The sequence below is a fragment of the Hevea brasiliensis genome, chromosome 4 (assembly GCF_030052815.1).
Source record: "Hevea brasiliensis isolate MT/VB/25A 57/8 chromosome 4, ASM3005281v1, whole genome shotgun sequence".
NCBI classification, from domain to species: Eukaryota; Viridiplantae; Streptophyta; class Magnoliopsida; order Malpighiales; family Euphorbiaceae; genus Hevea; species Hevea brasiliensis.
Window position 1 is genome coordinate 27,327,372 of NC_079496.1, and position 25,754 is coordinate 27,353,125.

The 25,754-nt window shown below is 34.0% G+C and overlaps 2 protein-coding genes and 1 pseudogene across 5 annotated transcripts; 1 reads left to right on the forward strand and 2 right to left on the reverse strand.

Annotated features, from left to right (window-relative positions):
• LOC110642638 (protein FAR1-RELATED SEQUENCE 5-like) overlaps nucleotides 1–10,574 on the reverse strand; it is a 51,786-nt pseudogene extending 41,212 nt beyond the window's left edge.
• Nucleotides 10,575–13,624: 3,050 nt separating this feature from the next.
• LOC110642376 (AT-rich interactive domain-containing protein 5) lies at nucleotides 13,625–20,121 on the forward strand. Of its 4 annotated transcripts, none has more exons than XR_002492445.2 (13): nucleotides 13,625–13,887; nucleotides 14,068–14,981; nucleotides 15,095–15,134; nucleotides 16,842–16,894; nucleotides 17,311–17,356; nucleotides 17,637–17,729; nucleotides 18,317–18,439; nucleotides 18,607–18,658; nucleotides 18,739–18,814; nucleotides 18,915–18,981; nucleotides 19,093–19,143; nucleotides 19,305–19,372; nucleotides 19,658–19,738. XR_002492445.2 is itself a non-coding variant. In XM_021794405.2 (13 exons), exons 2-13 carry the CDS (start codon nucleotides 14,164–14,166, stop codon nucleotides 19,760–19,762), a joined length of 1,617 nt encoding a protein of 538 aa, XP_021650097.2. In that variant the 5' UTR covers nucleotides 13,625–13,887; nucleotides 14,068–14,163; the 3' UTR covers nucleotides 19,763–20,121. The 4 variants fall into 4 exon arrangements, 3 of the variants coding, with proteins under 3 accessions (XP_021650097.2, XP_021650116.2, XP_021650106.2); XM_021794405.2 differs by having other exon boundaries at nucleotides 19,280–19,372; nucleotides 19,658–20,121; XM_021794424.2 differs by having other exon boundaries at nucleotides 18,317–18,418; nucleotides 19,280–19,372; nucleotides 19,658–20,121.
• Nucleotides 20,122–20,133: 12 nt separating this feature from the next.
• On the reverse strand, nucleotides 20,134–24,899 carry LOC110642368 (cellulose synthase-like protein D4). Its single transcript, XM_021794388.2, has 6 exons — nucleotides 24,285–24,899; nucleotides 23,598–23,984; nucleotides 22,702–23,506; nucleotides 22,229–22,633; nucleotides 21,793–22,136; nucleotides 20,134–21,632 (listed from the first exon to the last, which is right to left on the reverse strand). Exons 1-6 carry the CDS (start codon nucleotides 24,743–24,745, stop codon nucleotides 20,666–20,668), a joined length of 3,369 nt encoding a protein of 1,122 aa, XP_021650080.2. The 5' UTR covers nucleotides 24,746–24,899; the 3' UTR covers nucleotides 20,134–20,665.
• Between the last annotated feature and the right edge of the window lie 855 nt (nucleotides 24,900–25,754).

Sequence of the window (25,754 nt, forward strand, 5' to 3'; positions counted from 1 at the left end):
AAACTCTATTTGAAACATAACAAACCGTATTAATGGCTTCTGCCTAAAAATAAGTAGGCAAATTATATTCATTTAACATAGTCCTCCCCATGTCTAAAAGAGTTCTATTTTTTCTTTCAATAACATCATTTTGTTGGGGAGTCCTAGGAGAGGAAAAATTGTGAGTGATCCCTAGTGAGTTACAAAACTTTTTAAATTTCTCATTTTTAAATTCTCTACCATGATCACTCATAATAGAAAAGATTTGAAAACCCTTTTCATTTTGAACCCTTTTTGAAAATCTCTCAAAAATATCAAAACATTCATCCTTATGAGCAAAGAATGCAACCAAGTATACCTAGAGTAGTCATCGATAATCACCAAGGCATAATATGCACCACCTAAGCTAGCCACTCTACGAGGATCAAACAAATCCATATGTAACAATTGAAGGGGTCTAGAAGTAGATACCTTATGAATAGATTTAAAAGAGCTCTTGACTTGCTTACCCATTTGGCATGCATTACACACCTTATCCTTTTAAAACTTGATCTTTGGTAGCCCATCAACTAGCTCATCCTTGTTCAAGTTTGCAAGAAGGTCCATGCTAGCATGTGCAAGCCTTCTATGCCAAGTCCAAGAGTCATCACTAATAGAAACAAAACACTTGACATCTTTGTTAGACAAAGCATGTAAATCAATAACATAAATATTTTCAATTCTTTCACTAATAAACAATATTTTGTTATCTCTCATCCTAGACACAAAGCAAGATTTAGACTCAAAAACAACTCTACAGCCCTTATCACATAATTGACTAACACTAAGCAAATTATGCTTTAAACCATCAACCAAAAGCACTTTGTCAAGAATAGGGGAGTTTTCCTTACCAACTTTACCTATTCCCACAATTTTACCTTTACCATTGTCACCAAAAGTCACTTGCCTACCTCCATCTTTCTTTTCAAGTGAAAGGAAGAGATTGGTATTTTCAGTCATGTGTCTTGAACATCCACTATCCAAGTACCACTTGCTTTTAAGCTTTGAGGATTTCAAGCACACCTACACATGATAATTCAATTTACTTTAGGTATCCAAATGTACTTGGGTCCTTGGGGGTTAGTAGTTCCATCACTAAAATCAAATATTCTACCATATCCAAGATGGATTTTTCTAATGGCACACCTATAGTTGGTGTGACCAAACTTGCCACAATAGTGACAATCACCATTGAACCTTCTTATGCTTAGTCTATATGCATGAGAGCATGAATATGGTCTCATGTGACCATTCTTTTTATGTCCATGATATGCATGTGAGCATGAGGCATGGTGAGTGTAATGATGGCTATGAGGCCTAGTAACATGTCCCTTATAAAAGTTCAGTCTAGGTGCAACTCTCTTAGATGTATATGTCCTACTTACATTTTGTCTAGAAGCATTTTAATGAATTGAGATCTTTGTAGTTTCATTTCCACTAGATGTCTTTGGTTCTTGTCCTCTAGGATTAGAACCCTTTAGATTAGGCATTTGAGGACTAGGCTCATTAAAACTAGATGCTTTAACAAAGATGGTCTTGGAAGGAGGTGCTTGGGCAAATTTACTATAGCCAAGTCTATACTTGATGTTAGGAGACCTTTAAGAGTCCAAAAATTGCATCAAGTTTGTCCTTTCCTTTAGCAAATTTAGAAAGAGAAGTTTTTAGCTCAACAATTTCATTCTCAACAATTTCATTTTTCAACTTCTCATTTTCTAATGAAAGCTCATCTAAGGATTTTTGCACATTACTATCTAAAGATCTATCAACCTTAGATGAGGTCTCATTCTCCTTCCTTAAACTAGCAAGCTCACTTTTCAAAAGTTTATTTCTCTTATGACTTAATTCTAGTTCATTATTCATAACTTTAAGAGCATTAACTAGTTCATCAAAAGAAAATTCAACAACAATATCATTTAAAGTTACCTCATTAGAGCTTTCCTCCATTACCATAAAGCACATTTGGGTAACTTGATCACCAATCTCCTCATATTCGAAGTCACTTGTTTCATCCCATGTTGCTTTAAGTGCCTTCTTCTTAAACTTCTTAAAAGGCTTCTTCAATTTGGGACAACTCGTTCTAATATGACCCGGCTTATTGCATTCAAAGCATATGGGAGGATCCCTCTTGCTACTTTCTCCCTTGTCCTTCTTGAAGTTCATCTTTAGGATGAACTTCTTGTTTTGAAAGAGCATCTTCCTTATTCTCCTTGTCATTAGAGCCAATTCTTCCTCATCAAACTCATCATCTTCATCACTTGAGTTTTTGGAAGATACTTTGAAGGCAATGGTCCTTTTGGCTTTGTTAAGTTCCTCCACTTGCTCTCTTTTGAGGGTCATCTCATAGTCAATGAGATTTCCTAAGAGCTCATCAAGTTGTACCTTGCTCAAGTCCTTGGAATCCTTGAGTGAAGTTACTTTAGGTATCCACTCCTTAAGAAGACTTCTTAAAATCTTCTTTACTAGCTCCTCATTTGTGAATGTCTTCCCAAGAGATTTAATTCCTCCTATAATCTCTACAAATCTATCATACATTTCACTTATGGTTTCATCCGACTTCATCTTGAACAATTCATATTGGTAGATAAGGGAATCCATCTTATTCTCCTTTACTTGACTAGTGCCCTCATGAGTAACCACTAAAGCATCCCAAATTTCTTTTGCAGTAGACTTCATACACACTTTATTATATTCATTTCTATGCACAAAATAGAACATGAATAGCCTTATCATTTAAAGCCACTCTTCTTTTCTCTTGCTCACTCCATTCACCCTTAAGCTGAGCTATATGCACACTATCTACAATCTTAGTTAGGGTGAATGGCTCATTTTCTACAACATCCCACAAGTCAACCCCTTCTCATTTAAGGAAATAATACATCCTATTTTTCTAATATAAGAAGTCATTACTATCAAAGAAAGGAGGTCTTACCACCGATTGACCTTCTTGTGCATTGAGGGTTGCCATTGATCTTTACTCCAAGATGATTAAATCTTGTAGAATGGAGACTAGCTCTAACACCACTTGTTGTCCCTTATAGCAACCCAAGAGGGGGGGGGGGGGTTGAATTGGGTTCTAATTGCAAAATTAAAGACTAAAAGAAATTTAAATACAAAAAAAAGTGGAGGAAGAATGATGACACGAGAAATTTATAGAGGTTCAGCTATTCCAAGCCTATGTCCTATCCTCAAGGCCCTCCTTGAGAGTTAACTCCACTAAAATTCTTCTTTGGGTGAAGAATAAACCCCTTACAATCACCACAAGAGCAAGCCCTAGCTCTTTTACAAATTCCTTTACACTCAAGAGCTATTTAAAGCTCTATCACACTCAAAATTACAATAAGTGCTCATAACAACCTTGAATGAACTCTCAGAACAAAGAATTTACAACTCAAATATCAAGTTCTCAATACTAACTATGGTAGTTCAAGTTCTAGAGAGAGAGAATGAAGAAAATCTTTAGGACACAATAAATTTCCAAAAAGATTGTTGTTGTAAAACTAGTTTCCAGTCATAAATGATGCACATTTATAGTTTTTGCAAGAAAATAACCATTGGGGGTACATTAAATGCAAAACTAGCCATTCAACCACCCAAAGCTCTGTTTTATCTAGTTTCAGAAATCCAGGTTCAGCTGCCGAAGTTATTTTCTTCGACTGCTAAAGGTTGGAGAGCCAAAAAATAGCTTTTGATAAGTTAGTTTCGACTGTCGAAGTTTCCAATTTTTGCTGCCACAGTGCTCTCTAGACAAAATGGCTTTTAACCCTCAAAAACCATGATTTAAAGAATGAACTTCAGCAGCCGAACCACTTTCAGCTGCTGAAGTTCATTATTTAAATCATGGTTTTTGAGGGTTAAAAGTTCCCACTTTCGGCTGCTGAAGTGCTCTTTCGACAGAAAGTGTCAAAAGAGCACTTAGGCTTCGGAAATGTGTAACTTTTTCACCAGAACTTAGATTTTCGATCTGTTTAAACCGTTGAAAAGCTAATTTGATCAAATTTTCAATGAAAACACTTTCAAAAACAAATTTTCATTTCCCAAATATAAAAATTTTATTTTACTCCCCCTTGGTCAAGAAAAAGTTACAAGTAAAGACACTAAGAAATTAAGAGTTTAAAAAACTTATAACTTTTTTATCCGAACTCGGATTTTTAATCCGTTTGAACCATTGGAAAGCTAATTTAATGTATTTTGCAACTAAAATACTTTTCAAAATTAATTTTGAATTTTTGAAAAATTTATTTAATTTTCCCTTGATAAAGAATTAGGTGAAAACTAAGTTGAACAAGACATTCTTAGTACCATCTAGACTTAAGCCAACACAATTAATTAAATGAGATTTACAAGATATAAAATAAATAAAAGTTACATTGTAGGGTCTCATAAATATTTGCTTCCTTATCTTGCTCTTTCTTAACTTTGATTTAAAGTAATTTGATAATTTTAAATATAGGGCCTACAAACTCAACACAAACACTTCTAAAGTATATTAGTAGCACACTAATTGTTTATTATCATCAAAACATGGGTGAAGACACTTAGGTCCAACATTGACTTTGTGATAAATTATGATAAGTAGGCCAACTTACAAATTCTTAATTTTTGTCTTACCTAATTGCTGACTATGCAACAAGAAAACGATTATTAAATTTGGGCTCTAATGTGAACATCAAGCACTTGGAATATTTATAAAAATCTCACTATAGCACACTAGGCAATCGTGCAAGTAGTCCATTAATAATGAAATATCATGTATCAATTTATAGATACGGAATTTGCCTTTATTTAGCATAGCTATGGCATAGAAATAGCCCAATTAGTCTTATATAGGAAATTGGAACAAAAACAAAAATTCCCAGGATGCAAGTGATCAATAATAATGAACACTTCAAATTAAGTGAAGTGAACATGAAAAACAACATTAGTAACATATGAAATTAGAGAATTAATTTTAACAGGTAAAACAAAAGAATATTGGTCATCTTAATAATTTAGTAACATTTCTGATCATACCCTCCTCTTAGTAGTTAACGTATTTTGGAGTAGAGCAAGGCTCTTAAAATTAAAAAAAAAAAAAAAAAAATTCAACTTGCAAATTTAAGTCACAGGATTTTCACATCAAACTCAAAAAAAAAAATTAAGAAGAAAAGGGAACTATATAGAAGAACAAATATTTAGTAATAAGTAACAGATAAGTGCAGAGAAATTGTATGTAAATCATAGGTTTTAGTATAAAATAAAATAAGGGACATCAATATATGAATGCAATGCTCATCATAGAATAGTAAGGAGATTAATGGCAAGGAGTCATAATGAATATATCAAAATAAGATTCAGACCTCAGACAAGCATTGAGTGGAGCTCCCTACATGAGTCCCACTAGTATAATTCATCTTACTTTCATTACCTGTCAACTCCCCTCTACTATGACCATTCATCATAGCCCCTCACTCTTCATTACAAGTGCAACTCTTTTTATAGCCTCTTGTAGAGCACTTACTACCGCATTATAAGTGTCTAGGGACTGGCAACCTTCATATATAAATTTGAAGGCCTCATGGCGTAAGGTATTATATCGAACAGTGTGAGATTCTAGATAATTGGTATTTACATCGGTGGCACATTCTTCTAATGTAACACTACTCTTGGTAAGCACATTTGTTAGTCTAAAGACTACCAAAACATGCCTGTAAAGAACATTTGAGAACTCAAAGATTTGGTAGCTACAAGTTGCCTTCATCTCTAAAACATTGAATTGAACATAGTACACTTTATGATCTTCCCCAAACTTTGCTACTTGGTATGTAATGCTTTCCCCGTCATCTTCTGCTTTAGATGCCAAGAAATTTAGTGTCCCAACTAGTTCCTCTTGAAATCTCATAAATAATTTTCTGTTGTAAAACTCGAATGCTTGTTTCTCCATCGGAGATTATTCAAAACTAGTGCAGTGTTCATTGTATCATAATTTGCTTTCACTTCTTTATCATTCTGACTCTCTAAAGCCTTTTCATACAACTTAAAAAACCGATTCAGATTGGTTGAAGCATTGATATAACCATTAAAGTATGAGTTCATGCTTTCGCTTTGTGAGTTATGGACATCTCTGCACAAAAGGTGTCCTGCAACCTCAACTGACTCAATCAAGTTAACACATTTATGAAAGTCTGCCTCAAAGTTGGGGTGTTTAAAAAACACATGGGATAACTTCTCCAGCATTTCTTGAAGATATGCCATTTGCAAAGATAGTGGGTGTTTGGAAATGATGCATGAAGGCTGATCTTATCATTGCATCATGATCAGTGGTGATTGACACTGGATGGTAGCCATGCATTGCTATAAGCCATGTATTGAACATCCAGACAAAGGAGGCTTCAGTTTCATTTACTAAAAAAGCACAACCAAACAAAACAAACTGTTCGTAATGATTGACCCCTATGAATGGAGCAAAGGGCAATCGATACTTGTTGGACTGGTGGGTTGTGTCAAATGTAACAGTGTCACAAGAGTAAGTATAGTTTGTCCTAGCTTTTAGATCAGCCCATTACATATTGTCGGTACACTGCTCTTCATCCCCTGCATAGCATAGAAGAAATTGGGATTCTTATCATGCATTTACCTCAAATAATCCAAAAGGAGCTGGATATCTCCTTCCAAGCTCCTAGCAATTATTCCTCGTGTAATTCCGACAATCAACCTCTGCAATATCAACTTTGCTAATTCCATCATACTCCTTTATCAAGGCAAACATAATCCTACGAGGGCCCATACTAGCAGCCTACAATGTGTCAATTGAGGTCTTAGCAGGACCAGATATTTGTATATGAGAATGGAGGCAGTGCACCTGATCAGGAGGGACCAGCTCATGATTGTGTTCTTTGACAAACCTAGACACAACTCATTTCCCAGAATCCTGCATTTTCACAAATAAAGATGCTTTGCATCCAACTCTAATAATGGTTCGGGGCAGCTTAATTTCTCTATCTTTAGTGTGCCTCTCATTCAAATGCCTAAACCCTTCCTTGGCACACACAAACTACCTTTGTACCATAGCTTTATCACGCCTAGAACGTTGAGACGAGCTAAAACGGGTACTAAAACACACACACCTAGCATAGGAATTGTAGAAGGCCTTGGCAGCCTCTTCAAACTCAAATTCCATACCTTCATAAGGCTCAAGATCCAAAAGGTCACCCTCAGGAAGGAAAATTTCTCCACTAATAGCCCTAAAAAGAGGAGCAATAGTAGGAGGAGGAGTATCAAGCATGTCTTCATCATCAACAGGATGCTCAATGTCTACAACATCATCATCACCACCAACAATTGCTCCTCTTAAGCCTATATCAAATTCAAACAATTCATTTTCCTTATTATCCTTTTGAATCCAATGAATTAAACTCGAAATCTGGATGCGAATTCTATGCATAAAACAATGTATAATCTTACAATCTAATGGGCATATTATAGTAAATATAACTAAAAGGAAAGAACTGGCCTTTTATAACCCAAATGCCAAGAATTCACAATGAAAAGATAGAATCTTTGGTAAAGAATTCTAGGGTTTTTAGGGAATAAAATGGTTTCTTAAGTTATCTCCTTTCTCGAAATTGTTTAAAATGGATTCATTTCATTTTTTTCCAAAGAGACGGATGAGATTCTTAGGCTTATTTGGATGCTCTGTTCTTCTATTTTCTTTCCTATTTCCAACCATTTTTTATTTCACCTAACTACACTATCTTTCACTTTCTAGCCGTTGGGTTATTTTGGGATTTCTGGCTGCGTAATATTTTTAATTTTTTTTAATAATTGACTTGAATTTTAATTGTAAGACGTTGAAAATATTTTTATTTATTTAAATATAATATTAAATAATGATATATGTTTATATAATAAATAAGTATTATCACAATTTAATAAAAATATTAAAGTTTAAAAAATAAAAAATTACTTTTTCATTTAAAAAAGAAAGTCATTTTTATTAAAAATGATATAATTTTCTCTTAAATCAAGAAAATATTTTTATTAACTTATTTTTTTAAGTATCCTAAACCCTAAAAAAATGTGAAAAATATTTTTTATAAAATAAATAGAATTTAAGATCTCATAATTTTATAAAAAAAATTAATATTATTAAATTAAAATTTATTATTAATATTTTTAATTTTCTAATGAATGTAAAATTTATTTTATTATTACTTTGACGAATTTCCAATCTATTATTTTCTTCCGATGAATCTCCAAATAATGCAAGGAACTTTAACAATTTTAAAAATAATAATTTTCATTCATTTTAAAGGATGAAATGAAATGAAAAATGGTAATAGGCGAGTCCCCATATAAATTATTTTATTACTTTTTTGTTTAAAAGTATTATAAAATTAAAAGAGAATTTTCTAAAGTAAAACCCTAGAATAATTATAAACTCTAAAATTCTCTTCCAAGCATCATAAATTTTTTAATTTTTATCTTTTTAGCTTTTAATAGTGAGTTATTTTAATATTGCTTATTCTTATTTTTCTTAAATAATATGGATTAAAGCACAAAATTTCTTCAAGGATTGAAAGAAAAATTCTAAAAATTACAAAAAAAATAAAGAAAAAAGGCAAAAAAATTCTAAACTTTATAATTTTTATAATTATATCCTGAATTAAATTTTTTTAATAATTACATCCTGAATTAATAACAATAATTCAATTGTATCTTAAATTATTGAAATAAGTAAAATGAGTTTCGGTCAATTTTATACAAAATAATATTACTTTATATACATGACGGTAATTGATTCCTTTGTAGAACTAAGTTAATTATCAATGCTTTAGATAAGAAATACAAAGTTTCTATTTGAAATTGAGGTTAGAGGGCTACAAGAATTTTTCAGAAAAAAAAAAAAGTATTATTTTAAATTTTATTGAAAAAATAATTTGAAAAGGTTTATTTGCATTAAAATAATTAATTTTATTTATTAATTATTTTTAAGCTCAAGATTAATTAAACTAATTTTTTATAAAATTAATTTAATTAACTTTATTCTATTGATTTAATTAATTAAAAGCATGAAGATAAATTAGTAAATAATTATGAGTTGCTAGGAGATAAATCTCAAGAGTGGTTTCAAATATTTGTAAGGAGAGCTGTAAATATCAGATGAGCAACTTTATAGTCCTAATAATCTAATAACTCAATCTAACAATATAAATCAATAATCTAATAATTCCAATAGTTTATTCAATCGAAGACTTCAGCAGTCAGTTTGTCCCTTATATTTATTATAAATTTTAATTTTAAATAATTTTTAATTTTTAAGTTATTGCATTTTACTTTCTAAAAGGCTTGTAATTTCATTCAGCAATCAATATAATTTTATTTTTTAATTTTAATTATCTTTCACACTTATATTATATTTAAAGGTAAATCTATATTCAGTGTAATCAGTTTTCACAATTATTAAATTCAAAAATTAGTAAGCGCAGTCCCATAGTTAATATACTTATAATTGATATACTCAATATTTGACTCGCCCGTTTGTCAATCAAATTATTTTTACAATAAATAAAATTATTTTATTATTTTAATATTATTATATTTAAAATTTATTAAATTTAATTTGAAATTATTTTTTAATAATTTCTAATTAATATATTAAAAACATTATTTTTCTCAACAGCTAAAAAAGGGGCGCATGGTTTAAGATGTATCTAATTCATAAAGATTCATAAAGATCCATAAAGAATCAGGATTGGGTTTGGGAAGTGATGATGGGCTGGACTCTCCACCAGAAGAGGCCTACCTGAAGTTATAATTGGAATTGGAATTTTTCATTCCAAGCCATCTATGCCTTTTTTTTTTTAATCATTATTTAGTCTTTTCTATTTATCAAAATTAATATTTATTTATTTTTATTTAAAAAATAAAAAATACATTTATAACACCCCTAATTTTTAATTTAATTGTTTTATGGGTACATATTAATATTTTATTTATTTAAATTTTAGGAAATTATTTGAAATTTTTCGGATTTTAGAAATCGGTTTGATTTTTCGAAAATATAAAAATTTGATGATTTTTAAAAAATTAATTTAAAGACCACGTGGCAAAACCAAAAATATATTTAGAATCTATGAATTTTTTGAGTTTTATAGAATTTTTTCGAAATTTTTGGACCTCATTTTTTATCCCAGAGCAAAGTAAAAATTTAATTTCTGGTATCTTGAATTGAACCAGCCGAATTGAACCTGATTGGATCCGACCGGTCGAATCAAACCTGACCATTTTCTTTTTCTTTTTCTTCTTCTTTGCACAACCCCGACACCCTCCCTCTCTCTCTCTCTCGTTTTCTCTCTCATCTCTCCTTCTCTTGGTCCCCCAGCCACCTCAGCTCTCTGGCGCACCACCTCAGCCCTTCCTTCTCGCGCTGCTGCGCTTGTAGCGCCAGAAAAATACGCCCATAGGCGCTTTCGCGAGCAGCGCGCCACTTCACCTTCCTGGGCCGATTCCGGCCAATCCGACCACCAATCTGACCTGGTATTGTCCCAAAACACTTCTACACCTCGAGAGCTTTCCATAGACATCAAGAACACCAAAATCCATCAAGCGGTTTGTCTAATTTTTGTTCGGAAAGTTTTAGTCCATTTTGACTTTCGAACTAGATTTCTAGAAAACTGTAAACCCCATCAAAAATTCGAGAGTACCGGAGCACTCCACTCATCAAGAACTTCGTGGCAATACCCATTTCAAATTTTTCCGATACAGTTTTTCGGTGGTCCCCCGAGACTTCACAGTATTTTTCTGAGCATTAAATGAGTTTAGAAATTCCGTAAAAATTATATACTAACCCCCGTGTTGTGGGCTTCGCATAGGTACTTTCAATTCATGGAAATTCAATAGTTGCTCGGGTCTGTAATTTTGGGCCGGCCAGACAGGCTACCAAAAAAGTTTTCGAATTGGGTCGAGGTTATAGGCTATTCCACCGTTTTCAGACGTCCCGGGCGCGTCTCCTGTGTCGGAATTGGCATAGGTAAACCCGAACCCCCACTTTTTTTAATTATTTAGTGCTTGATTTCGATTAAAAATCTATAAAATATTTGTAGTAGGTTAGAAAAATATAATTCCTTTTGCGTTAACTCTATAATATTGCTAAGAACCGCGGGACAAAATTTTAGAATTTTAAAGGTCATTTGGGTGGTTTTTGCAAAAGGGGTAATTATAGGGACTAAATTATAATTTTTTAAATTGTGATTGTTAACTGTTTGGGTGAGCCCAGGAGGGGCCATGTGATGTGATTGAGTTACGGATGTGTGTCTTGTGAATATAGAAGTGCAATTTGAACCCTTTTTCAGGTTGGGTAGGTCCTAGGTATAGGAGAGACTCTGCAGGATTTTTGACACGATCTAGGGTGTCTTTGGTCTTTTTCAAGCTTGTATCGAGTTAAATATATTAAATAATTTCAATGAAATTTGTCAGGTGAGCCAGGACAGCCTTCCTCCTTCGCCCAGCCGCCGCAGTGACCTCGGTTAAGTTAGTGAGTAAAATATTAATTTTAATTATAATTTCGATATTATTATATATTCAAGCATGCTCATGCATCATTTATAAATATGTATCTATGTAGTTAAACACTAGGTACGTTTTATATTGCATTCATAATTGATGAAGTGCCATGGATGTTGTTTATGGTAATTTGGAGCAGTGTGTATGCGTTGGCGTGCGTGTGGTATGGTATTGGATATGGACAGGACAGGTAAACATGGCTTGAGAGACACTCGCTGGGACCCGGTCCTTTATAGATAAGTCGGCGTAGACACGACTTAAGAAACACTCGTTGGGACTCCGCACTTGATTTATTAAGCGAAAGTCCGGCTTGAGAGACACTCGCTGGCAGAGGCTGAATTAAGATAGCTGTATAGGGGATCAGCTCCCATATATGTACTATTTGAATAGTGTTGAGTGGGTGAGTGCTCTAAATTGCCTTTTTAGTACTATGATGTGGTTTGTATGAAAATAATGATGATATTGCATTACATTCCTTGGGATGCATTAACTTTAGTTAGCTATAGAAATTGTGGTTAAAATTAGTATTTTACTCTCTGAGTCGAATGCTCACTCATGTTCATCTATTTTTTTCAGGCTATAGGAGGATTATTTGTTGTGGCTAACCTGTTCTTCTTCTTCGCAGGTCCATTAATAGTATTTAATGTATTTTATACAATTGAGTTAAATTTTAGACTCCACATGTGTTAGAAGTACTTATTTTTATTTTGGGCCTGTATTATAAAAGTTATGTTGAACTTATAAAATTATTAAATGTATGCATGAAGGTATTGAATGAGTGAGCTGAGCTTCCGTTTGAGTTATGACATTTTGATTATGTGAAAAGTGAGTTGAGCTCCCCAATTTATTATACATTTTGTTTACAAGTCTAGCGAGTTAAAAACTCCCAATTCAATGGTCCATTTTATGGCTGGACTCTGTCCGGTTGAATTCTTGAAATTGAGACCAAATGGGTCTTAGAATTGGATTGAGGAATAGTTAGGCTTACTACCGGCCTAGGGGGTTTTACGCTGACTCAAGTCCTAGTGTCGGTCCAGCACATAGGTTGGGTCGTGACAACATTACTTGGTAATTATCTTTTTATTTTGTTGACTTTTAATCTTGTAACTATTTTAAGTTTTAGTTTGAATTTTATTTAATTTTTATAATTTGAAAACACAATTATATAGTATCTTTATTTTCAAAATTTTAAATTATTTTCTTTGATAATAGTAATTTCTTTCTTTTTTTAAATATATTAATTAATAAAAAAATTGATTTGAATTGAAAAGATGAATTAAAAAATAAATAGAATAAAAATATAAAGATTAGCTAATGTATTTTTTGAATAATTTTAATCAATCATTTTTCAATTTTAGTTATTTTTATTTTGCTATTATAAAATTTTTGAACTCTAATTTTATTTGACAAAAATTTTTCTGACATGTAATAGAAAATTTTTAGGTTAAAATGAATAAAATTACACATTTATTCTCTCAAAAAGAATAAAATCACTATTTTTCTCCTTTTCACTCTTTTTTTACATTAATGATTAAATTAATTAATAAATATTTTTAATAAAATTATTAATTTTATATATAATTTATTATTAATTAAAATTTAACTTATAAAAACTTAGAAAAAATAATAAGAAATTTTAAATTTTTAAATATTATTTTATTAATATGTGATATTTTATTAATATTTTAATTTTTATTCAATTTAAGAAAGAAAAATGAAAATGACAAAGTGATAATTTTATCTTTAAAAAATAAAAAAATAATTTTATTATTTTTAACTTATTATAGGTGAAAAGATTTTTATGAAATTAAAATTTAAAAATTTGATAATAATAAATTAAAGATTAGGATGAAAGTAAAACAAGACAATCAATAATAATTGCTCTGTATTTATTAAAATAAAATAATTAATTTTATTAAAATAGGTGGAATAACTAATAATTTTTCCTTTTTTAATTTTTTTGTTATAAAAAAAAAACGACTGTTTGCTTTGAATCGGGAGAATTGGAGATGGACATGGACGCAATAACAGATAAATATTGGAAAAAAATTAACGCTTTCATGACTTTTGCTCTCTCTCTCTCTCTCTCTCTCTCTCTCTCTAGAGACTCTGAACTCTCTCCTTGTTTGGTTTCTCTCCTTCCCTGCTCTGCCAAACACTTTCACTGTGCCATTTCTTTTCTTTGAGGAAGAAAACACAAGCGAAAGAAAGTAAATAGAGAAACACAAGCACACCAAGTCTCTCAGTTGCTTATTCTTTGGCTTCTGGGTAAAAGGTTGTGTTTGGACTCGGCTGATACTTCGTTTTAGACGCTCTACGCTCAAAAGGGTATACTTCTTCTTCCATCGCATTTTTCCCCCTTTTCCCCTCTATTTTCTGTTTAATTTTTGATTTTCTTACCAATTTTGCATGTAATTTCTTCTCAATATGTAAGTTGCTCGAAATTTTCTCCTTCATTTGTTTCTTGGTTTTGGGAGCTGATTTTTTTTTGTTTTTTTCTTTTTTTAGGGTTTTAGCTCTCATTCTCTTTAACAAGGGTGGTTGGGTTGGTTGTTAAATTTCTATACGAATTTTGGTTGCTATTCTATACTTTTTACTACAGAAATGACTAGTAATGAAATGGTGTATGCCAAAGAAGCGGGGAAAGATGTGGACGAAACACTCAATATCAATCTAAATGATGCACTACTTGAAGGGGAAGCCAAAGAGCATCCTTTGTCTCACCCTGGGGATCAGGAAGCTCAAAACCCAGTTGAAAATGGGAAAATGAGGGCTGAGGACAAGGATGATGTTACCGAAGATGCAATGGACTGCGCAGTTGTTCAAGTAGAAGAACAAATCCCAGCTGAAAAGGTTGCAGATGCTCCTGGTGCCAAAAGTCCTGAGACTTTTCATAACAAGGATGAAAAAGCTGTTAGCGATAGTAAAATCCATGAAAATGAAACTAGTGGTGGTAACATCCAAGCCAAAGCCAATGCCAATGGAATGCATGGTGACCTTCAAGATGTGAAATTTAATTCTGAGGATAATGCTGACAATGGTGCCAATGAAATTAACAATGACGCGGATGTTAAAAATGAGGATAGTCATATCCATCTCTTGAATGAGAAGTCTTTACATGATGGGAAAGTTGATGATGATATGAATGTGGAGGCAGTGAAAGATGTGGTGACCAAGGTGGACTTGTCTCCACCACAGATTAAAAAGGAGATGCCAAAACCCAACTTGGATGAAGAGTATGAAGCCACCATGAACACTCCAAACAAATCATTCCTTTTTGAACCTTCTTCAGCTGAGGGTTATGAGTCTGGAACAGAAGAGGAGCAAGCTGCGTTTATAAAGGAGGTTGAAACTTTTTATAAAGAAAATAACTTAGAATTCAAGGCCCCAAAGTTCTACAAAGAAGAATTGAATTTGCTCAAGTAAGTTGTTATTATTTATTTCTAATTTATTTATTATTTTGAAAGCTTATGTGCTATTCATTAGAAACCCTTCCAACTAAATGTTACTTATCCTGCCATTTCATTTAACTTAGGTTATGGAATGCAGTGGTCAAACTGGGAGGCTATGAACAGGTTTGCCTTCTTTCTGTCTCTATATGACAATTATTCCATCTCCTATCAGGCTTCATTTGTTTGCAATGCCTTGTAGAAGTACATGCCTTTGTTATAGTAAAAATATAGATCATATGTATAGTTCAAAGGATTAACTATGTCAGACATATTAGGCATATTAATTGATTCTTAATTTAGATTCTTCTTAATTGATTAACTATGTCAGACATATTAAACTTCTGGAACTTAAATTTCTCTCTTCTGTGTGTATGCACTTGTGTGCAGCTTATATATGTTTATTCAATTGAGCCATAAAAGCTTTCTACTTTATTATGATTGTGCTGTAATTTTGAGGTCAATATCATCTTATCTTTTCATATCCATATGGTGGATGGTAAATCTTATAGGTCAGAACAAGCTGACATGTATTCATATATAAATGAATAATACTTGAATTTAAGATTGGAAAGGGAACTAATCAGTCAATTTTTGTGATGAGTAATTCCCTTTCTGTATTTGTCAGTTTGCATTTCATTGAACAAGTTAAATAATTGGGAAATGTACCAATAAGTTTACCTTTCTTTTTTAAAGGAAAAAATATACAGAATTGAACTTTTATTTCCAATGAAATCTCTTTTGAGTTGTTTTCCCCAAATTAGTTTAAATTTATAAAACAAAACTTTTTTAATTGGAAATTTCTTAAAGGGGAAGGGGAAGCTAGTGTTTAAACCCTTGACTTCCTGTACTATGGGATAAGCACTAACTCACTAGACTACTAGGCCAATGGCAAGACAAAATAATTTATGCCCTTCATAATCCTTCCTATAAGCAGATTTACTAAAAGCTTCTGTCCCTTGTTATCTCCCTACCCCACCCCAAACACAATCGGACTGGCCACCCCCCCCCCAAACTGCTCTCTCTCACTCTCCTGCTTCAGAACTCAGATTAAAAGTATTACTACTAATGTTTTTTAATCAATAACTAACAGTGTACAATTTGTTAAAATTCCAACTGTTCTATGTCCAATAATTTACTACACAACTTCAAATGCTTGGTACAGTTAAATGCGAACCTAATCAAACATTATTAACCCTTTTTCTATAATAAAGCATGTTACAGTAGTTCTTGACATACTGTCTTCTTGAAAGGACAAGTGAAAAACATATGATCCTTGTTTAGTTCTCTCATAATTAGCACTTTTTTTTTCTTAGTTAATAACTGGGTGTTTACTATTAACTATTTATGATAAAAGGATTACTGATAATGGCTTGACAATAAAAATAAATTTTAAAAAGTAGCAGGGTTTTGCGTGGTCTTTTTATGATGAATGGTATGGAGGATATTAAGAAAACTTCTTCTACAAAATTGAACTTGTTTGGAAAAAGAGTTTCAGAAAGTGAAGGTGTAAAGGTAAAAAATGTGTCTGACCTTTATGAATGGGTCCTTATTGGTACTTTTCCCTAAGGTACTTTTTTTGAACTGCTTTTCCCTAAATGACTTGCTAAATTGGGTTTTGTTTTTTTCATTATCATTATTTTCAGTATCTGCTTAGTTATCTTTCCACCACTTGCCGAAGAATATTGTTAACTTACTGTTGATCGAAAACACAAAATTTCTTAAATGTGGTTTGATGTGACTTTGCAATCACTTATAAATCTTTAGAAAATCTGTTTGTTGGTTCTGGGAAGGTATTATGAGGTTTCTTTTTTTGTTTGTGACCATTTACAGGTGACTTCATGCAAGTTATGGCGGCAAGTGGGAGAATCATTCAGACCCCCAAAGTAAGGATAACTCTGACTTTATTTGATATCTGACACTGACTTCTATATTATTGAACAGTTTCTGGTATTAGAAGAGAATTGCGTTTACCTTTTACATTTGGATGCTTAGATAGTAAATTATTGTGGTTGTCTGCGGATAATTGTGTTATTCTCATTGTTTGCAAGAGTTGAAAACTGATTGGATGATTATTGCTTTCATTGATGGTCATTGTCTCTTTGAGTTTGTTGGATTTACATGCAGGCAGGAAGTGTTCCTATAACTGTGATTCCATAAGTTTATTTACCAGAATCTTACAAACCCCCTCAATATCTATGCTCTGGTTTGAATATGAATGGTCAAATTTACCGCTTTTTTCATAACTTTTCTCAGTTAGTTTGGATTAAGTTAATTCTTCATTATGATTTTGATTGAACAGGACCTGCACTACTGTCTCGTGGACATTCCGAATTTTCTATGAGAAGGTTGTGCTCTAATTGCTAAGTATATCTATGGAAAAACTGTATCAATGATTGTCATCCTCATTGCATACATAATTTGTGTTAGGATCTACCAGAGATATTGAGTGGGTATAGGCACATTAAAAAAGATTTTCCATTTCTATATGTCATAAAACGAAGAATCTAACACTCTAGTCTAATTAAGTACTTTCAACATTCATGCTATTTGAAAGAGCTTTCAACATGGAGTGGAATTGTAGCTTTCTATTTCTTTTGTGCACTTCCTCAGGTTCATTTTTTGCAGGCATTACTTGAATATGAAAAGCATAAAATGCATTGTGGGGAGCTCCCTTTTTCTGATGCTTCCGTGACAGAGCCTATTAGGGTTGAAAATCAGGTAATCTGAAAATAGCTAATTCAGATAATTTTAGCCTGCGTCTTTTGTGTATCTAGACTATGGAGGTTTAAGTTTTGTTGATATATTCTTCAATTTTAGTATAACATCTATCAATGCAATGCGGTTGCACTGAGGACTTTAATCTTTAAGTAGAACAAATTGCTATGCGGAGGAGGATATGTTGCAGTAGGAAAGTTACGTTATAGGAGAGAAATTTTCTGGACTCCTTTTATGATGGTTCGAAAGTGGGAAGGTTGTCTGTTATAACACTAGATTGGTGTGGGGCCTGTTTCTGGTTGCCTTCTTTGAGGATTGGTTATTTAAGGCATGATTTTGATGTTGTAACCTTACTGGATAGCTTTGGTGCAAAATATACTCATTTCATTTGCTTTTGTTTTGCATATTTCCTTGCATGTTTGCTTCTATCTTTGTAATTTGAATGTAGATTCTGTTGCTTCCTTAGGTGAAGATTATATATATATATATATATATATATATATATATATATATATATTATGTTATTCGTATGAATTTAAATTTGTTTCTGTCAGGAGTCAAGTTTATTTTCCTAATAAATTTCATTACAGGCACCAGGAAGTCAAGCTCCTGGATCAGGTAGGGCACGAAGGGATGCTGCAGCTCGTGCCATGCAGGGATGGCACTCCCAGCGTCTTCTTAATAATGGTCAGGTTTGTGATCCAATCATCAAGGTGTGTGGACAACTTCTAAACTTGATTAAAATTTTTGTTTGGGATTTATATTTATTAATTTTTGCCTTGGTCTATCGCGTGTAGCATTGTCATCATTTCAGCAAGACCTTTTTCCTTAATTTGCTATTTCTTTTGTTTTCTTTTTCTTTTTTCTTTTTGTGAGTTAGGACAAGAACTTGAATTCTACACCAAAGAGTGACAAGCAGCTAAAATCTAATGGTATGACTAATTAACTGGATCAGCATCTTCAGTACTTCAGATGCAAAATTGTTCTTTCTGAACTTGGATTGTTGACTCAGGTTTACTGAAGCGTAAAAAGCCATCGAATGTTGAGCGTGCTGTCCATGTTCCTCACATGAAAACAATGAAACTGCAGTTACGATCACTTGTTACTTTGTTGCCATAGGCATTGATTGATTGTGAAACATAATATCCTCAATTTGAAAGTGCTGAAATTGGCGTTTTCTTTTGGCAGGGCGGATACTATGGTCATTGACATTGGACCTCCAGCTGATTGGGTGAAGATCAATGTGCAAAGAACTGTAAGATTTTCTCTACTTCTAATTGTATTAGTTAGGATACTCTAATATATTGATCCTTAAACTTCTCATAGTGAGTTTAAAATTGGGTTTTAAATTTTTGACCATACACAGAATGACTGCTTTGAAATATATGCTTTAGTTCCAGGGCTTTTGCGTGAGGAGGTAAGACGCATCTCAAAGCCCTCTTTTTAATCTCATTTTGTCATCTCCTTTCACAACACCATGAACTTTTCTCATATTTTTTCAAGAACTTTGGTACAAGTTCTTGCTTTCTATGCCAATAATATTTACTTTTCAGGTGCATGTTCAATCTGATCCAGCAGGACGGTTGATTATATCTGGTCAACCAGAGCAACTGGATAATCCTTGGGGTGTCACACCCTTTAAAAAGGTTTGTGAAAGATTAATGGATTCAAGTTTCTTGTATTTGTGTGTGGTCCATCAGAGTTTCTTACCAAGTTTAGGTCACTTGGAGAGTATAAAGACCATTTTATTCACTAATTCAATTAAGTGTAAATACTGAAATATCACTTTTGTATGAAGAACATTATAATGGAAGAAAATGAAAATCCGTGTAGATCTTGTTGATTCCATGAATTGAAAATGAGTACCATGTAGACTACTAGACTTTATACTGTTTATCCTAAACAAATTTAACATTGGTTTCTGCTTACAGGTTGTCAGCTTACCTTCAAGAATTGATCCACATCAGACATCTGCTGTGGTCACCCTGCATGGGCAGTTGTTTGTGCGTGTCCCATTTGAGCAGTCAGATGTGTAGAACCCAGAGATGGTTGTAACTTAAAGCACAGTTGGCCGTTATTCCCTCCATGTCAGAAAAAGCTAGTTTGGAGTAAAATTTTGTAGTGTAAGGAGTTTAGTCATTTCTCACAGTCGAAGCTTGAGACACTGGGTATATTTACATTTTAGTCTTTTTCATTCTGTAATTATAGTTTCTCACAACTATCTCTAAACGTGTTTTTTTATCATTTGCTTTCAATTGGAAGGAGGATTTGGTAGGGAATTAAATACATGCAAGTTCAACTATACTATTCTCATGTATTTTGAAATAGCCATTTGTTATGTTCTATCAGACAGCTGCTTTGTAAATCAAATTGGGCTAAGAAGTCTTTGCTTTGATTTTATCTTTTAGTTAAGAAGTCATATCCCTATCCAATAAGTTAGACAGCAAGGTCATGCAAATCTGGAGCAAAAGATCTAGTGTTGGTAGCCTTGATAATTATCTGATTTTAACTTAAGTGGACCATGTGTGTGAAGCATTCAAAATTTTAAGTGTAGAAGTTGGGGAATGGTGGTTTGGAAAATTGCAATCTCTATGCAAATTTGTTCTAATCGACTGAGATATGATATCAATTGTCTTTGCAAAAACCACTTACCATAGTTTTTACATTAAACTATCACAGGTACATTTAACATAATGTTCTGTTTTATAAACATTGATGTTTCACTTGTCTTTTTCAATATTAATCAACTGTTTCCTGTGCCTCTTTTTGGCCCTTTTACTAGTTTACAACATATATTAGAAAGCTAAACGAAAAAGGAAAAAAAAATTGCAAAAATTTCTTTTACTTGCTTGTTTCTTAGACCTCACGTCGATGATTTCTTCAATTCTACAATTGAATCTACAAGGACAGTAACATACATTATCCAAGACGTTTTGTGCTCATGGAAACTGAAATCCTGCCCCACTGCTATCAGTCGTTGCGTTTGCTGACGGCGGGCTAATGGCCATCCAGAGCAAAGAGATTGTGATTGCAATGAGACCAGACCAAACAAACACAATCGTCGGCGTTTTCCCTCTCCTTCCCATCAAACCTTTAGCAAAAGGATACAGATGAGCCAACACCCAGAAGCTAAAGAAAGCTCCACCGATGAACTTGCTCCATTGTGGAGTTGTGCTGTAAATTGTCCTTATAAAAGCAAAGCCAATGGCAATCATGTTGGTCATTGCAATGACAATTGGTGGAATCATTAGTGAAGTCCACTTTACCAGATACAATTCTGCATAAATATCATCATTGTCCTCTCCTGCAGACTTGGAAGTTAATGTGAAAGAAATTTCAATCCCTGCTATCACCTTGAGAAGGCCTTGCACAACAGCCGCGAGGTGAGCACTTGTTCCGGAGATGAGCCAGAATTGTTCATTCCTCCACCATTCCTCCAACCCTATACCGGACCATCTTAGCTCGAGGATAGCAAGCGAGATGAGGCAAATAGTTATGGTTAGGAGGTAGGCTAAAAATGCAATGCTAAGACGTTGCACAATGAAGAATCCTGAGAAAAGGGATAGCGCTGGCAGGAAGCAATATACAATCAGGAATATAGAAGTGAATGGGTAGATGCCTACGTTAAGATAGGCAAGGCGTTGAAGTATTTTGAGCTTCCTAGAGGCGAGAAAGGCATTGTTTCTAGAGAAGAAAATCTCAACAGAGCCTGTAGCCCAACGAAGGACCTGGTGGAGTCGATCGGTAAGGTTAATCGGAGCTGATCCACGAAATGCATCACGCTTGGTTACACAATAAACCGAGTGCCATCCCCGGTTGTGCATACGGTAACCTGTCACCACATCTTCTGTGACTGAACCATAAATCCATCCCACCCTATCACCCCATTCGGTCTTGTCCTCGTACCTATAAAACAGTAATTACATTCAATTTCATATAGAATTCCATTAAGCATAATGACTCATCAAACCAAGATTTTATCGGAAATGAATGCCTTGTGCCTGTCACATTGTTGTATTCTTTTTGAAGTTGAAATGAAAGTGAAAGGAAATCAAGAAACGCATACCAGCAAGAAATTGCAGAGACAGCTTCAGCAACAGTAGTGGCATCAAGCGGTTCGCGGGGCACCCTCAGAGCACCAGGTGGACGTCCATACTTGACAGCAGGATGATCAGCTAGGGGTCGGCCCAGGTATTCAGCAATGGGTATAGACTCTGCAAGCATTGTAGAATTTCCAAACCGTTTGGGTAGTAGATTCAGATCAAGATCAGGATCAAAGTCTGTTGTTGTCAGTGGACGAGTTTCAGCACCATCCTTATTCTTCTGCTCATACTTGTCAGGATTTGGAGGTTCAAATCCATACAATGCAAACCTTCTGAACATGCAACCAGTTCCCACATAAACTGGACCCTGTGCTCATCAAGCAAGAAAAATTCATTCCCATTTCCTGAAAATGTCACACTTAGATCAAATTACAGTTTTGAGTAGACACCATCATTTACCTGCACGCCATCAAGGGCACGCATTTGTCCGTCGAAAAACACAGTATTGTGATTAGCATATCGATCAGAGGGATCAATGCCTTCAAATCTCTGGGGGAACTGAATGTAGCAAATGTTTTCACCGCCTCTGTCCATCATGAAGCACATTCCTTCTCTGACAGCTTTGCAGTTGTAGATATAGTGATCACAGTCCAGGTTGAGAATGAAGGGACCATTAGACAGAATTGCAGATGCTCTTACCAAAGCGTTCATGGCACCAGCTTTCTTGTTATGGTCGTAGCCTGGTCTCTTTTCACGCGAGACGTATACAAACATAGGAAGGCGAATGTCAACATCTGTGAAATCTATGATCTTGTCATCTGCACCCCCCATTAGCGGGTCAGGGCTAGGGGGCTTAAGCATCACCTGGATCCATATTCAACAATTATATGATGGAAATAGATTTCATTAGAAAAGAAAAATAAAGAAGGCACCTGTAGTATTCCAGCATGGTCGCCTTTGGAATGTTCAGGAGCAGGGGAGGCCCAAGTTCCAGGCCAATGAGTTCCATCTGCCATCCAAGTGGCCTTTTGAATCTTTATAGGCTCCAAAGGGTCAGCTCCACTTTCCCTCATGTGCTTCAACATTTTCATTTCCTCTCTTGCATTAAAAGCATCTGATCTCCTCCTGATAGAGTCTGGAAGTCCATTGATTCTCACCTTGAACTCATCGTACTCTCTCTTTATTCGTCTCCTGTCTTTCACAAAATCAGGCCTGCTTTTGTTCTTGGTTGGATCAACTTTTAGGCTGAAGTAGGTATCGGGATTCCTTGGTTCAATATTATGTTTTTTGCAGAATGGAACCCATAGATCAGCAAAGCTGCAAGCCTCAGCCATTGCCTCGAAAGTAAGGAGAGCACCTCCATCATCAGATATATAGCAAGACACCTTCTCTACAGGGTAATCAACTGCCAGAATTGAAAGAATAGTATTGGCAGTGACAAGGGGTGGCTCTTTCTCAGGATCAGCAGTGGACACAAACATGTCAATTCCAGGGAGATCAGAACGCCCGGTGGGGTTAGAGGGTGATGGCATTTCAAACTTGTCTCGAAGAACATCAAGATCAGTGGAACGATTCACAGGACTAAGCTTAGGAATCTGATCCAAGATCCAGGAGAAGGCAAACCATATTTCACACACCACTGACATAAGCCACAACCATCTTGCATCTTCATTTGGATTGTTAACTCTCCAATTCAGGAAGAATGCCAGAACCACGAACCGAACCAGGATTAACAACCTGCAGGGTTATCATCTTCATTTGAACATTATGTGGCAGAACAAAATCAAAATTTTCAAATGTTCAAAAAAAAAAGCACGTTATATATTACCTGTAAGGACTCATAATAGCTGCTGGCATTGTCATTTTGCGACTGAGAGGCTTCCAAGCCTTATCCGTATTTTCTTCCATGCCTCCTTTGAGCCCTTCATCCCCATCATCACCATACTTGTCATCTTGAGGCCAAAAGGCATTACCATAGCCGTAAGTACCTTGTGTTTCAAACAACCACCTGTTGTGATCGAAATCTCCAGTTTGGTTCCTCTTCATCATTGTCATGTTGTCTCCTTTATTAGGAGCAGGCAATGGCAGTACTCCACTAGAAAAATCTGGAACATCATCATCATAGTCTCCATTAACTCTGTAAGGCTCCTTGCAGCCTGGACACAAACCAGTCTCCTTTTGAGCATCCAAATAGCAATCCCTGCAAATTTTGAACCTGGAAAGCACACATTGTCATTAAGGAGGATGGCGGAGCTTGACCATAATATTTGAAGGTACCAAATAAAATTATAATTTATACTCACTTATATAATTTAAAAATGTATTTTATATCTAAATATACCTAAAATATAATATATAAGATATTATCATCCTAAACTTTAACATTTAAAAGTAATAATAATTTCACCAAATTATTTTATTCAATCTATTTTTTGTCCACTAATTTATTAAAAAGTTAGTAAAATATAGTAATGGAGAATGATTGACGAATAAAAAATACTTATTAATTACAAACCTGCATTCACAAGGGATCACATCATGTCCCCTCTCATCCTTCATGATCTTACCATCACAAGCAGGCATTGCGCATGAAGAGCCTTTAGCTCCAGCCATCTGAGGATGTGTGACTTCAGATTCTATAACCTTGTCCATGAGATGGGCTCGTGTTACGCTATTGAATCCCCCAGTAAAGAGAGAATTAGAGACGTATTGCTCTTCAGCTTTCACAGCAACGGACGTGTCCATTGGCTGATTGTCTGGTGTAGGAGGAATATGCACAGTGTAGTTCATGTAGTCACCAGATATGTCTCCTTCCATATCAAGGTCTTCCCTGGAAAGACTAATGTAACGGCCACTGGAAGTTCTTCTTGCAAATTTCACGGTTTGCCCATTGGAAGAACGACTTCCCTGGGATCCATTAGAGCCTCCAGGTGTACGCATGGCTTTCTTTGAAAATTGGGAAGAAAAGGAAGCCATTAATTATCTAATATTTCTTAATTTTTCTCTTATATATCAATATCTTTTCTTGCAACAACATCTGAATGTAAGCATTTGCAAATGCAGACTATGGAATCAGAATTTTGATAAAACGACTCATCATGTTTTGCTTAGACAGGAAAGAAAGAAAGAAAGAAAGAAATTATTATTGAAAGAGATGAGAAAGAAAGAAAGAAGGGAAGGGAAGGGAAGATGGCATCAATGGTGAAGACCAAGTCCAAGTTATATGGGTGGTGTTTACGGGTTTCAAGGAGATTTATTTATGGAGAGAAGAGAGTTGAAGACATGTCCATTTCCATGGTTTTTATTGATGAGGTACAACGTAAATCAGTTTGTTTCATGTATGTATCATGTCAATGTTATATATAACCAACACCAACTAGTCCAAAAGGACCATTTAACCATTTATTTTTATATTTAAATTAATTTCTTTTCTTTTTCATTACAGTTAAACTAATTTCATGACTCTTGACCATCAATATTTTCATCACTTATGGTTTCCATGATTCATCAAACATATGTAGGAACTTGTACAAGTTCCCAACATATGTTTTATTTAATCATTCAAGAAAAATTTAATGTAATAAAATAATAATGATATCATATAGTTATTTATACTTTAACTAGCACAGTGTCCACCGCATATAAAAATGCATGTATTTATTTATGTAACTTGGACTCAGGTATGAGTTTTGATAAATATGAATACATTTATTCGCGTGCAGACTTGTGAACTTTCTAAATAAAAATTTACAGGAATATGATTTTGAATTTTCTTTTGAACGTATTTTTTTAGTTGTCCTTTAATTTAATATGTTTTTTTTATCTTGAGAGATTTTTGTCACACTGTATAAATATGTATCGGACACATATTTCATGTCATGAGTAATGGCAAGACAAAATGAAAGACTTAAAGAGTATCAAAGGTATTCATAATTGCTTATTTTTTTTAATTGCCATTTGGCAGATGTCAGTTCAATCCGAATTT

Excerpts from the sequence above, each read along its gene's own strand:
- LOC110642368 (XM_021794388.2), bottom strand. The coding sequence starts at position 24,745 with ATGGCTTCCTTTTCTTCCCAATTTTCAAAGAAAGCCATGCGTACACCT. Across the intron at positions 22,634-22,701 it reads ACCATGCTGGAATACTACAG|GTGATGCTTAAGCCCCCTAG; the intron begins GTGCCTTCTTTA and ends ATATGGATCCAG. Across the intron at positions 21,633-21,792 it reads GTCTCTGCAATTTCTTGCTG|GTACGAGGACAAGACCGAAT; the intron begins GTATGCGTTTCT and ends ACTGTTTTATAG.
- LOC110642376 (XM_021794405.2), top strand. The coding sequence starts at position 14,164 with ATGACTAGTAATGAAATGGTGTATGCCAAAGAAGCGGGGAAAGATGTG. Across the intron at positions 18,440-18,606 it reads TTTGTGATCCAATCATCAAG|GACAAGAACTTGAATTCTAC; the intron begins GTGTGTGGACAA and ends TTTGTGAGTTAG. Across the intron at positions 19,373-19,657 it reads GTGTCACACCCTTTAAAAAG|GTTGTCAGCTTACCTTCAAG; the intron begins GTTTGTGAAAGA and ends TTCTGCTTACAG.